At 36.6% G+C, this 15367-nt stretch overlaps 2 protein-coding genes across 10 annotated transcripts in view; both read right to left on the bottom strand.

Annotated features, from left to right (window-relative positions):
• Positions 1 to 15367, bottom strand: part of LOC127871385 (unconventional myosin-XIX-like) — a 200443-nt gene that overhangs the window by 8286 nt on the left and 176790 nt on the right. For all 5 annotated transcript variants that reach the window (XR_008045313.1, XM_052414278.1, XM_052414267.1 and 2 more), the window contains 8 exons: positions 14123 to 14309; positions 12548 to 12615; positions 9257 to 9378; positions 6701 to 6811; positions 3648 to 3842; positions 2209 to 2504; positions 832 to 1028; positions 214 to 335 (listed from right to left, as the gene is read on the bottom strand). Coding sequence is in view for 4 of the 5 variants with exons in the window: in XM_052414278.1 (XP_052270238.1) it covers positions 214 to 335; positions 832 to 1028; positions 2209 to 2504; positions 3648 to 3842; positions 6701 to 6811; positions 9257 to 9378; positions 12548 to 12615; positions 14123 to 14309 (1298 nt within the window). In the remaining variant the exon portion in view is untranslated. The remainder of the gene's footprint in view (positions 1 to 213; positions 336 to 831; positions 1029 to 2208; positions 2505 to 3647; positions 3843 to 6700; positions 6812 to 9256; positions 9379 to 12547; positions 12616 to 14122; positions 14310 to 15367) is intronic.
• Positions 1 to 15367, bottom strand: part of LOC127871554 (WD repeat and SOCS box-containing protein 1-like) — a 229476-nt gene that overhangs the window by 87992 nt on the left and 126117 nt on the right. The window lies entirely within an intron of this gene.

Below are 15367 nucleotides of genomic sequence, written 5' to 3'. Positions count from 1 at the left end.
AACAGTTTTGTGACAGAGGGATGGACGGACAACGCCAACTCTATATCCCTCCCCCTTTCGAGGGGAATAAAAAGTAATTTTAAACATGTCTGTAAAGAAATTAAAGATAAAATTATGATAATATGTAATTGGCTCCAGTTGTAGATTAATGAAATTGGACAACTTGTTACATTGATTTGCAACCCCTACAGAACATGGCCAGCCCTATAATACCTGATGCTGGTGCAAGAAGAGCTTGGTGCGGCCAAACTGACCGGTGAGTCCCTTGCAGTCTCCGTACAGGATGGCCAGGACAGCTGCTGAGCATCGTCGCAGGTGGTCACAATTGGACAGGCCTGCCAACACACGGTGATATAACAGTTTAATCAACCCATACAGTATACTGAACATCTGCAACTGAAGACAATGGATAGACTGTTGACAGTCATTGACTGATAATTTTTAGTCACCATATTAGAGCCTTGATTTAATGATATTTAAATTAAAAGTGCTGTTCTTTTAATGTTCTATTTTTGCCATGTACATACAAGTTTTGGAGTCACACATTACGTATAAAATGTTTGGTATAATTTTTTTTTTATATAAAACATTCCATTGAGAATAATTGATCTTTTCAAAATTCCATAACATAATAAATCAGGCTTTGCTTCTTGCAAATAACAATCCTGTTGTAAAAGACATACAAATTTACATTTGTATAGAGAAGACGTTCAACAGACCATGTGGAGCTCTTCTTGTAGAGAACAACATGAATATTTAAAAATTGTTTTATACTGCCATGAATGTTTCATTGCATGAAATTTTAAACATCAACAATAACTATGTTCAAACCTGCTCTTCTTCTAAGCCTCTTCTTTGGAGTGTTGTGTTTTTGAGGAGAGTTGTGGAACATGTCAAGCTGTTTCATGTAGAGAGTGTCCAAGGGTTCGTAAAGGATGTCATTGTCAACAGAACTTTGAGACGACGGGGGTGTTGGAGAATTACGCAAGATCATCCCATAACGATGCAAGAACTCACTGTACGCCATTCTTATACAAAAAAATGAATTTTTTATATTAATCATTGATTCCAGAAATTTGTATTCAGTTTAATATATCGAATGCTCTAAGCGGTGATGCGTTTTGAATTTATCAACACAATTACAATGATAACATTTAAAAGACAATCTGAGCTGAGACACTATTTCAGACTTGTTGATGTAGGAAACTGTCCTTAACTAAAACGTTATCTGCTTATGCTTTTTCAGATTCCTTTCACTTAACAAAAATCTAACAATGAGGCAAATTACAGTACTTTTATTTACTTGTAAAAGATGAAATACAAATATTATTTTTATGTCCCCCACTATAGTAGTGGGGGACATATTGTTTTTGCCCTGTCTGTTGGTCTGTCTGTTGGTCTGTCTGTTGGTCTGTCTGTTTGAGCCAACTTTAACATTTTGCAATAACTTTTGCTATATTGAAGATAGCAACTTCATATTTGGCATGCATGTGTATCTCATGAAGCTGCACATTTTGAGTGGTGAAAGGTCAAGGTCATCCTTCAAGGTCAGAGGTCAAATGTATGTGGCCAAAATCGCTCATTTTATGAATACTTTTGCAATATTGAAGATAGCAACTTGATATTTGGCATGCATGTGTATCTCACGGAGCTGCACATTTTGAGTGGTGAAAGGTCAAGGTCATCCTTCAAGGTCAGAGGTCAAATATATGTGGCCAAAATTGCTCATTTTATGAATACTTTTGCAATATTGAAGATAGCAACTTGATATTTGGCATGCATGTGCATCTCATGGAGCTGCTCATTTTGAGTGGTGAAAGGTCAAGGTCATCCTTCAAGGTCAGAGGTCAAATATATGTGGCCCAAATCGCTTATTTTATTAATACTTTTGCAATATTGAAGATAGCAACTTGATATTTGGCATGCATGTGTATCTCATGGAGCTGCACATTTTGAGTGGTGAAAGGTCAAGGTCATCCTTCACAAGGTCAAGGTCATCCTACAATGTCAAACATCATATAGGGGGACATTGTGTTTCACAAACACATCTTGTTTTAAATATGGAGACTACATGTTGTATTGTAATTTGTCTTGATGTCCATACACTTGTTATTGCTTATACATGTGTTTATATAGCATAGCAGAAATAGCATAAGAGCGCCAAGGTGCCTAACTTTGATCTTTTAGCAACTAAAGAGAGCCTGGTACCTGACTGGATATCCCAAGCTGCAGATTCTCACGGTCTCGATAATTCCTCCAGCGACAAGTTGTGACATTACATACTGACAATCAAATAGGCCGGGCAGACTCTTGGTGTTTGGTTTGATACACCTGATATAATGAACATCCGAGCTCCCTAAAGAAGACATCAAACCATCCAGAGAGGCCTTGAATTTCCCCAGGACAGTTTTCCGACGTTTCCCAGTCCCTTCGTCGATGTCCATTTCACTGAACAAACTTGATATGAACTGGTTGGAGCTGTTAGCAAGCATGGAAACTATCTCCTGCAAGCATGATGGAAAACATTTAACAGTGGGAGCTTAACATTTGGAAATAACCATGCATTTGAACAGAACTATGTATGAATATAAACAAGTAAAAAAACATGGCAATGCCTCGAACCGGGTTTTCAATGTTGTAGCTATAAATTTTACTCAAACACCATAATTTAGCAATTCCATGTTAGGTCATCTTGTAAGCCACCTATGCACAGATAGGTTTGCATGTACACTGCCAAAATACAAACTTTCAGTAAAACTCACGATATTTGACAGAAGCAGTGTTTCTATTTCAGAAACAGTGAAATTGATCGGACAAAATTGGTCATGCATGGAAATCCAATTTAATAGTCCATGTATACATTAAGCTACCTACAAACACACATTCAGAACAATAACTCCATCGAAACATAAGATATTGAGCTAACTCTTTTTCTAATTTGAGCATCAGGGACCTTGACCTTTACCTTACAAGTCCCAAATGAACTACCATACTAGGTCTGCATATAAGCGACATACACACAATATTTAGGTGCAATACCATTATTTTAACTACAGTTATTCATCTTAAGTCTTTATTATCTTTTTTATAACAACAACCTTGATCAGGGGTCCTATTCCAGAAACATCTTAAGTTATATTTTATTCTTATCCTTAAATTGGGAAATTTTCTTAAGTGTTTCATTTCCTATTGCAATATTTTTGCATCAAGAATTACATCAAAGTAGCATCACTATTTCAATGTTGTTTTAGGAATACCACAAGAAACATGTGATTCCTTATCTAGTAAAGAAATACAAAACATTGTAATTTTGAACTTAAGTGAAATTATTTAAGAAATGACTTAAGATGTTTCTGAAATACCACCCCTGACTGGGGGGAACACAATTTTAAGTTTGACCTTGACTCAAGCCAATAACAATCCCTAGCTAGGTCTTCATCCAAGCCTGTTATACCAAAGGTCAACACAAGCTTAAGATATTGACTAATTACAACCTGTAGGAAGCTGTCTGCTTTCAAACACAACCAACATGCTAGAATTTAATAAAGAAGTTGAAAAACTGGTTATAAATTGCAATCACTTTTTTTCTTTTTTGTATTACAGTTATATTTTATTTAATACATTATGATGCCAACTACAGTACTCACTGGAGGAATGCTGTCCCTGTTTTTAGTTGACAACTGGTCCATGCTATAGGTCACCTCTCCGGCATAGTGCTTCACTGAGAAACCTGGCTCCTTCATGTAATGACGTGGCTTCTTCAAGAACTGACTGGTACGACACAGGAAGAGAACCCTCTCACACAGCTGAACAGTGTCTGTTTGCCGATTCAGTTGAATGTCCTAATGCGATAAACAAGGAATATTATCATTGTGAATAAGACATTATTTTCTCAATTAAACAAATGAGATTTAGCATTATAACTTAATATTATCTATCTTGTATGTAACTGATTCCTTTGAGACAGTTGAAATTGTAGAAGTTAACAATCCAAAAATAGATAACTCAGTTTTAATTGATTTTATTAATAACAAAGTGTTAACAAGATATAAACAATAAAATGTTATGACATAATATATTCACACAAAACAAGTGCTCAGTTAGATATTAAAATTTAAAAGGCAAAACTTGGCTAGATCAGCAAAACCAAACACTGTATTTTCATTATATCAAACCATATGTTAAAAATGACAAAGTAAAGTGAATAAACCATGTGTACCACCCCTTACAGAATCTGGATAGTGCCATCTATAATCTTGCACTTCTTTCATCAAGGGCGACACTAGACACACGAAGCGATACTTGATCTTTTTCTTGACAGTCACGGCGATGCACGATATTTTTCTTGACAGTCGCGGCGATACTTGTGCCGACGCACGATATATTTAACAAGATATATAGCCCTTGTGTAGGTAGCCAAAAAGGCGATATATCGTGTTAAATATATCGTGCCTCCCCGTGACTGTCAAGAAAACTATCAAGTATCGCCACGACTGTCAAAAAAATATCGTGGGTTCCCGAGACTGTCAAGAAAAAGATCAATTATGGCTTTGTGTGTCTTGTGTCGCATTCAAAGGGCGACACTAGACACATGAAGCGATACTTGATATTTTTCTTGACAGTCATGGGGACGCACAATTTTTTAATTTTCAAATATTGCCCATATTATCCAAATCTCATGTATCGCGGTCTAATTTCAAATTGCTACCTATAGACACACGAAGCGATACTCGATATTTTTCTTGACAGTCGCGGCGATGCACGATATTTGTACTGTTCAAATATATCTGTAATAATATCGCCTGTCCACTGTCAGGTTTTCAAAAAAATCAGGGGAGACAAAAAGGGGATATTTTCACGTCATCAAGCATGTGCATCATGTCGTATATATATCTTTTGATATAATATTATTTTATAATAATGTTTATTTCTGATCAGCAATTAAAATGTATATGATTGATATAGCAAGATATACGCTTCTTAAACTTCAATCTGGCCATAAATAAATATTTAATATTACATAAATGTTTCATATAAACATATATTTGATGATAGGAAAATTGCTTGGAATAATGATTTTAAATATAAGACGATGTTCCCAAGATTAAGTTATTAGTTGTTCTATTCTACGGTTCAACGTGCATTACATGCTTTTGTTTAAATCATATTTGACATGAACAAAAGTAACACTGTGAACTTTATCTGAATATAATTATATAATAGACATTTATATTATATCTGGAACCCTGTAAAGCAATATGAAACAAACATTTTTTCGCCCTTCAAAAGCGTTCTTGTTAGCCAATATGAATATTATAAAATTGTTGTTTGCACTATATACAGTTTTATTTATGCCGATAATTTATTTGATAAAGCATCATAAAAGGTATTTTAAAGGTAACACAATACCAGCAACAAAAATACCGTCTAATTAATGTATCAATAGACTGGACATTAATGTTGCTCGTCAATAATCTGGATAACCTATAAATGATGATTACACATGTACTGATAAGAAATCTTCTAGTTTCATATTGATGTCTTACTTGAAGTTAAACGTTATCTACAAATCTGCAATCCTATTGGAAGTGATACAGATTATAATGATATATTATCTTAAAATTGATAGAAATTTTACTCAATTGTTCAAATTTCTGAATAGTTTTAAACATATACCCTTGTCAATATATATCAAAATTATTATGTAAATAAATAAATCAGTACTCGATTTACTAATGCTAGAATAATCTTTTATAAATGTGTCAATGGCAGCAATATTAATAATACTAGTAAATGGTTAACAAGAGCAACGCATAAAGGGTGCCAACGCTCGGCTGCGGGTGCATTTTTTTATAAATGAAAGCTTGTCAGATTTTTTTTTCTTCTTTTTTTTTAGAGGTCACAGTGACCTTGACCATTGACCTAGTGACCCAAATATGGGTGAGGCGTGTATAACTCATCACGGTGCAGCTACATTTGAAGTTTCAAAGTTGTAGGTGGAAGCACTTTAATTTTAGAGTCAATACTCAAAACCTTGACAAAATGTTAAGGTTTTAGCATGACACGGACGACACGACACGACGAGCTGGCTATGACAATGCCTCGGGTTTTCTAAAAAAAAACAGCCGAGCTAAAAATTACTGTAACACCGTTTAACAAGGGACAAAATTGTCGCAAAACCAGGTTTTCATTATGTATGTATCAGGTATGATAAAGGGAGACAACTCAAACTAAACTTTTGAATTGAACAAACAAAATTAACACCCTTTGTTTCAAAATAAATATATTTTTAGTCGTGGCGACCTTGACCTTGGAGATATTGACGTGATTCTTTCGTGCCACACACCGTCCCATGATGGTGAACAAATGTGCCAAATGATTTTAAAGTCTCACAATGAATGACATAGTTATGGCCCAGACAAGCTCATTTATGGCCATTTTACATCTTTACCATTTTTACCATTTTGGCTACCTACACAAGGGCGATATATCGTGTTAAATACAAATTGAGTTGCCGCGACCGTCAAGAAAAAGATCCAGTATCGCAGCGACTGTCAAGAAAAATATCTTGGGTCGCCGCGACTGTCAAGAAAAAGATCAAGTATCGCTTTGTGTGTCTAGTGTCGCCCTTGATGAAAGAAGTGCAAGATTATAGATGGCACTATCCGGATTCCGTACCCCCTCCTTTACAAACATGCACCTCATTAAGGATGGTGAAGACACTGCAGTTCCCCTCCAGTATCTGCAAACAGGCCTGGTTGTCTGTGTATGCCAAGGCCTCCCAGCTGATACACTCCTCCTCATACTCTTGCTGAAATCCATTGGCAATACTTGAATAATATATGAGCCTTGTTCTGAGAAAACTGGGCTTAATGCATGTGCGTAAAGTGTCATCCCAGATTAGCCTGTGCAATCTGCACAGTCTTATCATGGACAACTCTTTCTGCCTAAATTGGATTTTTTGCTAAGAAGAGACTTCATTTAAGCAAAAAATGTCATAAAAGCGGAAAGTATCGTCTTCAATAATGCAAAAGTTATTACAAAACTTGAACCAAGGTTAAAGTTTTGGGACGCACACAATAAATGACAGACAGACAGACAGGCCAAAAACAATATGCCCCCGATCTTTCCGGGGGCATTAAAAGCATGAAGTGACACCGTTGGGCAGAATACTATGAGTAATTACACAAATTATGAAAATGAAGCTTGTCTGACATTTGCAGCTACAGACTTTAAAGCTTCGTCTACAGCTAAGTTACCTACACACAATAATAAACCTTGAGCTGAGCAGCCCAAAATACAATCTCAAGGTATGTCTCCATGCTAGCTACCCACACACAATATTTGAATGCAATACATGTACCTCCATCTTTACTTCAGTTATAAACAGAAACAGTTGTTCAATTTTAAATACATGTAGCAGTGAAAATAAGCTTCAACTGACTCGTCCCTAATACAATCCCAAGCTGGGTTTCCATTCAAGCTTGCTAAATCCAATGTTTTTTCAAGATTTGTTATTGTAAAACTAGCATTGTTTCTGAAAACCACATACAAGTATATGGTGGAAGACTAAATATATTTGGGGTTATTCAAGAGCCATTATTCAGAATTGCTTCATGAAATTCGTCTGGTTGCCTAACTAGGTGGAGAATATCGGAATGAGAGAAGGAACAAAGCATATTTTGCGGATTTTCAGAATTCAAGAGCCATAATCATGTAGTACTTTAAGTGTTTCTGGCCTTGGTCCACATATTATACCCATACACATTTTAACCAAGTTTCATAATTATTCCATAACAAGAATATCAGTGAAACTGATAGATGCTTTTAATGATGCGCTTTGTCAATGTATGTGTCTCTTATTAGCCTCGGTGACCTTGACCCCACTGACCTCAAACCAAATCAAAAGGTAGAGGTCAATGCAAGGTACCTACATGCCAAATATGAAAGCGATTGGTAAAGTATTGAAGGTGCTATGAGAAACGGTAGCAAAAGTGTGAAGGAAGTCAGGGAGTAAGTAAGTAAGAAAGGAAGGACAAACTGGCAACTATATGCTCCGCCAAAATTTTATTTCAGGGAGCATAAAAACTCTTTGAGTAATTGAGTGGACACCATCCACCGCCTGTCATAGATGTTCCCTTAATAAGCCCCATTTTTCTAAAAATAGCATATAAAAATGTCCTCGCCACCTTGAATGCAAAGGTGCATAGAATTGTCTCAGATAAATTCAATCTCAACACTCACGGAAACTGTTTTATATATAAATTTAATTACAAGTAAGTCCAGGGAATTAGTGTTGATTACATTTAAATTCAAAATTATATTTAATGGTTTATAATTTATTTCATTTTTTCAAAAATATGTTGAAACTGTTGTTTTTTTTATAATGACTATGTATGTACTTAACCTCCTGAATGTCAGATTTGCTTTTAAAACTGGAATCACATTTGCACCAGATTTTTCTCACGGTCCCAAGAGTGTTCTGTTTAAAATGGTTCTGCTGTTTTTACTGTGAAATCATTTGCAGACATTAATTTTTGGTCTATTTCATCAGTTGACCAATTGAGGAATTTAAGATCTGAACGAATAATTATGTCAAATGTGTTAACAAAATTAAGACTGAATTACCCTGTCCATGATAACTCTTTCCTAATTTTGACGCATTACATTTTCTGCAAAACGCAAATGCACTATTGAATGCAATGACTTTGTTTACGTAGAATAGACTAGCAACTCTATTACCAAATGTGTGTTTTTTGTGTTTTTTCCAAAGGAGGGAAGCCCATAGTATTATTCATTTTTCCCCCATATATATGCTATATATATGGATAAAAAATATTAATAATACTATGGGCTTCCCTCCTGTGGTTTGGCAGCGATAGTTATTGCATAAGACTTATTGGCAATTGGCTTCTTTGTTTCAAACGCTTGTTTATGGTTATTTGGTCCAACTAATCCGCTTATCAAAATAATAAACTGGTCAATGGCATACAATAATAAGGACCATTACTATCACCTTATAATAAAAGAATACTTAATTGGCATGTGACAAACAGGCCCTACATCCTGCAAGTGACTCCCAAAGTATCCTACCACAAACATATCAGATATTGACTGACGCAATCAGAAATTGGCGATTTTTTTAAATGACAAAAAAAATAAATAGTTTCACAGTATCTGATATTGAAATCCTCTACAAACTAGATTATTACTCATTAAACGATCAATGCCGGTTCATATTGTATCTCACTGATACCTGCAGGTCTTTGAGGAAGTGTTTCACGTAATGTTGCTGCAGTTTCTCATTGGCATAGTTGATACACAGCTGCTCCAGACTGTTGGACTCAAATGCCTCAAAGCCATAGATGTCCAACAGGCCTTGGGAAATTGAGTAGAAAAGCGGCATTTTAACCCATTTATGCCAAGTAGACTCTCCCAACCTTCTATTTGGATCAACTTATTTCCAAAATTAGCTACGTCTAGTATATTTATTTCTATATTTAGAATATTTCTTACAGAAATTCTCTTAAGCAATCACGCAGACCCTGATGAGATGCTGCATCAAGGCCTTTTTTCTAGACGCTAGGCATAAATGGGTTAAGTCATAATACACATCTGATTTCCTTCGCAATAACAAGTAGAACAATTTATTAATTGATTTGTTTAAGATGGAAAAGGAAAATCTTCACAAATTAAAAACTTAACAAGTTGATTAAAACAAAATGTTTGTTGAAAATAAAAGTCAAGTGTCATTTTATAGAGAAGTTTGTATTCAATCTTTGGACATGCATTGCAAAATTAATCCATAAGTAATAGCGAGATCAAACAATGAAAGAATCATTATTCCAAGGAAAAATCACTGGAGCAGAACAATCTCATATGTGCATGTAAAGGCCCGGTCACACCGAGGTAATGGACAAGAAACAGACATAATAATCATTTTATCCGTTCGTGTCCGTTCTTATCCGTTTAATGTCCATTTCAAATCTGGTGAATCCGCTCCTTGTTCGGCAATGTCCGATGACATCCATTCCGTCCGTCAGGAAGTTTTGAGCATGTTCAAAATTTTCCACCGGATAAAATGGACAGAGACTTCCGTTCGATGTGCGGTCTTCATAGGTTAGTTTACGGTATGTTCGGAACTCGTGCGTTACACCTCCTCTACATATCCGGTTTATGTCTGTTAATGTCCGGTTGTCCTGGTCCACCAACGGACAACTACCGGACTAATACCAGACTTGCAACTGATAAACCGCACCGTTCTGGACACCTCACGCATATTCAACAGATAATAATGGACAGCTAACGTATACAAATGTGCGAGAAGTGTGGCGGAACAAAACTGTTGACATACATCAAACCGTAATTAGCCTTTGGGTCGAAGCATCATTTCATTTTGGTACGCTTTGTGAGGACATGTGCAATGGAGTGTTGTGCTCGCATTCAATGAGAGTGTCAAGCCACACTCGTACAGGCCCAGATTGGCATTTTGGATGCTAATCTGGCCATGCATCGTCTTGCTCAAAAGAGCATGGAGACAGATGCAGTGCAGATGTTGGATCAGGGCTTGGCTGGGCCCCGAGCAGTGGCGTCAGTTCTTTCTGTATGGCATACTTATAGTCGAACTACGATGAGAGGACCAACGCGCATTCATCAACTTCATGAGAATGCCTGATAAGATGTTTGATAAGATTCTCGCGCAAGCGGGCCCAAGGATAACAAAACAGCGCAACAACTAAAGACTTCCAATTGTAACAGGGATGAAGCTAGCAATTGCGCTGCGGCATCTTGTGTCTGGTTCAAAGTACCATGATATGCAATTCGACTAGAGGGTATCCCATAACACTATTTCCGTTCTCGTGCCAGAAGTAAGTACCGATTAATTTACTATAGTGTTAAAATTAATTTAAAAAGGCTTCTTTTAGTCATTAATGTCTACTTATATCATCATTTTACATGAATTGCATTGTGTTCAGTTATTGGTATAGGATAAAAGGCAAATAGATGAGTGCCCAGTCACACTACAACACTAACCTCATAAATTGTATATTACCATTAGTACTGTCTTGTGCGCATATCTTGAAATGCACACAGTTATAAGCACTGTTTATCAAGTAGTATATTTTTACTTAATCATCCACTCTCTATAGTCATGGATTATCTTTGTGTCATACACTTATAATCCATGCTAGCTTATCATACTGTGATATTTTACACGTCAGGTTTGTAAAGCAGTCATAGATGAGTATGCTGACGAGGTGATGCTGTTGCTAACAACAGCTGACGATTGGACGCAAATAGCCGATGGCTTCTGGGACAACTGGAATTTCCCCCATACTTTTGGTGCTATTGATGGCAAACATATTGCCTGCAAATGTCCACCAAGATCCGGGTCTATGTATTTTAACTACAAGAAGTACCTCTTTGTTGTCCTGCTAGCTCTGGTGGATTCTGACTACAAGTTCGTCTGGGCTGACATTGGAGGCAGTGGTGCTGAATCCGATGCACAGTTGTGGAACAAGTCTGACCTGAAGGCAGCAGCTGAGAACGGAGACCGTGACCTGCCAGAACCTGAAGCTTTGCCACATGATACTGAGGATGTACCCTACTGTTTTTTGTACGTTTGTGTTCGATACTTTTCCGTTTCTCTCACGTTGGGAGAACATTTTGTCAGGTACTAATGCGCTACACTGTGGTTTAATCGGTAGAAGTCCGTTACTCGCATGGTAATATCCGTTAGCCGACCGTTAATCGGGTACATATCCGTTAAACGTACGTTTTTTCCCGTTTCATCACCGGTACTTGTACAGTCATTGTGTGTTTCCTATGCTTAACACACCGATTGCGAGAGTCTTGAGCGGCAGAGCAGGTAAATTTTATCACCGGATAACCAAAATCTGCATATTTTGTCCGTTTTATCCCGGTTACATATTCGTCAGTCGGTATGACCGGGCCTTAAGGAATTGTACTGTTTAATTCTCTGTAAACGTGCATGCAGCATGCCTTTCAGATTTAAGTGAAGAGCAAAATAACATTTTCACAGATGGCAGAACTGAGAAACTTAAAAATTGACTTTTTAATGAACAAAGGGCAATAACGCCCTTAAACATTATAGGACTGAAACTACCTGACAAGTATTTCCATGTAAATCCTATATGGATGCTGCATGTCAAGGTTCATCAAATTTGGATGATTAGTATCTGAGAATGTAGCGCTGCAGTCAAGTGACATATTAATAAGGAAAGGTCAATAACTCCTTAAAACAATAATCGGAAGTACAACAACCTGACAAGGTTGCAAATGTCCACCATCTAGGGACGCTACATATCAAGTTTCATACAATACGGACCATAAGTGTGTGTGATCTTACACAAAACAAAATGTATGATGTTCTGACAAAAAGACTGATGGTCCAATAGACAAACACAGACATCAAGGAGGTAGGAAACAATTGTCATGGAAGTTTGTGCAACATTAAAATTTGGACAACAGACAAAGTCACGAGATCATCTCCGTTGAGATCATAAAAACAACTCTTTATGTTTACCTATTGTATAGTCATAATCCTTTGGCTTTATCTGCCCATTTATAAAACTGGCAAGCCAATCAAATAGCCTGAAATCAAGAAAGAAATAACAGTTCTAGAAATAACAAGGGACAAAATTGTCACAAAACCAGGTTTTCATTGTGAAAAAAAAATCTGATAAAGGGAGAAAACTCAAACTGAACTTTTGAAATGAACAAAAAAAATTAACCCCCTTTGTAAGTTTTTTTTTTTTTAAATCTATTTTTAGTCGTGGCGACCTTGACATTGGAGATATTGACGTGATTCTTTCGTGGGACACACCGTCCCATGATGGTGAACAAATGTGCCAAATGATTTTAAAATCTCACAATGAATGACATAGTTATGGCCAGGACAAGCTCATTTATGGCCATTTTTGACCTTTGAACTCAAAGTGTGACCTTGACCTTGGAGATATCGACGTAATTATTTCGCGCGACACACCGTCCAATGATGGTGAACAAATGTGCCAAATGATTTTAAAATCTGACGATGAACGACATAGTTATGGCTCGGACAAGCTCATTTATGGCCATTTTTGACCTTTGAACTCAAAGTGTGACCTTGACCTTGGAGATATCGACGTAATTATTTCGTGCGACACACCGTCCAATGATGGTGAACAAATGTGCCAAATGATTTTAAAATCTGACAATGAACGACATAGTTATGGCCCGGACAAGCTTATTCCGCCAGCCCGCCAGCCAGCCAGCCCGCCAGCCAGCCAGCCCGCCCGCATTCGCCAATCTAATAACCAGTTTTTTCCTTCGGAAAACCTGGTTAATAATAACACATAATAGTATATATGTAACTTCATTGTCCCATAAGTTGCATAAATTTATGAAAACAATCAAATATTTGAAGCCATCTACGTATTGGATTAAAAACACTGTTTCATGGTTCTAAATACTGGTAAGAAAACTTGATAATGACATCATTCAAAATCCTTTTTACCAATGAAGAAGAAATCATTGTTACATCGATCATACCAATTAACTTACCAGGTAAAGTTCAGTTTAAGTTGCATCAATTAAAAATCCCAAATACCAGTTAAAGAGAGTACGAATACACCCACATGCCACATTGACACAGAATATTTTGCATGTTGTCTTCACATAAAACAGTGGACACCATGCTAAATGTTTTAAATGCACTAAGTGACCCCCTGACCTAGTTTTTGACCTGGCATGGCCCATGCTTGAAATTTACCTCCACATCATCTAGATACAACTTCTGACCAATGGTGGTGAAGCTCAGATGAAAACTACTTGCATTAGAGAGCAGACACCACGCTGAATGTTTAAAACGCACTTAGTGATCCCATGACCTAGTTTTTGACCCTGCATGACCCATATTCGAATTAGACCTAGACATCATCTAGATACAACATCTGACCAAGTTTGGTGAAGATCGGATGAGAACAACTTGACTTCGAGAGCAGACACTTTATACGGACCGACAGACAGACACACAGACAAGCTCACTCCTATAAACCCCCCTAAACTTCGTTTGTGGGGGTACAACAACAACAAAAAAACAAAAACAAACATAACTCACCTTGAGTACACAAGTGTAGCTAGGCAGTCCCTCCGGCTGTTAGCCTCCCGTTCAGGTACTGGTTTGATGAAGACACTCAGGCGCCGGTCTCCCCCAGACTTGATGTTGCGGTACAGCAACACCTGCTCTAGACTGGCAGTCTCTACTCCCAGTAGACTGGCCGCCTGCTGCAGACTGGTCTGGCTCACTGACAAACACAGCACATCATACAGGGTTTAATTTTCAAAAAAACATTAATTCTATCATACCATGTTCTTAATTAAAGAAAAATATTTATATTTCATATATTTAAACCAGTTTTTTAACAAACAAACTCTATTCTTAAGCAAATTGTACACATTTCATACAGTGTTATTTATAATTACTTATTATTTATTATTATTACACTAGGATAACATCAAAGATGTGAAGTATAAGTAAAAAAATGGCAAATCAATGGAGAGTTTGTACATACTATATAGTCTATTGAATGCTTAGAAGGATTATTTTCATTGCCATTAGTTTACTCAAAACACATGCATTGATTAGCGATTAATTTGCATTTACATTTGAGTTGTATTATACAAACTGGGTCTGATGCCATAAGTGCAGACCAGTATGAATTTGCAAAAGCCAGTCAGGAACTACCCTGTCCACTTTTAAGTCACACAAGGCTTAGTGGTCTCATAAATGGACAGGGTAAGAGTAGTTCCTGACTGGTTTTCGCAAATGCATGCTGGTCTGCAGATATGCTGGCAGCATATGGCATCAGACCAATTTTGTACAACACTTTTAAGAAATATGTAAAAAGTAACAACTTCACAACATAACACTGCACACAATGCTACTTGATAATAAATATATAACATTCTGCTAGTTGAAATAATTATACTTGTTAATTGTTTAATTGATTAACAGTGCTTTTATTTGAACATCTTGGAAATATGACCTTTACCTGTAAAATTTGTAATTTTAAGTTTTTATTTTACATTTAATTTTTAAAACATTGGTTGACAACCTAATAACATTACAAAATTATTGGAAAAAGTAAAAATCACATAGAAAATCAATAAAACTAATTTTGTTTCAACAAATAAATGACCATTCATTGAACAGCTCTATTACTAATAATTAAATCATCAATTTCAACAAAAGTGCCGTAAGTTATTTTTAGCATAAAACCAATACTGACACATACTTGTATAAGTTGCAAAACCAAACAGTATCCCATTGTGTCAGATGAACACAAAATGGGGGGGGGGGGGG

This window comes from Dreissena polymorpha, chromosome 1 (genome assembly GCF_020536995.1).
Source record: "Dreissena polymorpha isolate Duluth1 chromosome 1, UMN_Dpol_1.0, whole genome shotgun sequence".
Lineage (NCBI taxonomy): Eukaryota > Metazoa > Mollusca > Bivalvia > Myida > Dreissenidae > Dreissena > Dreissena polymorpha.
Note: the sequence above shows the minus strand (reverse complement) of the source record. Positions and strands in the feature narration are given on the sequence as shown.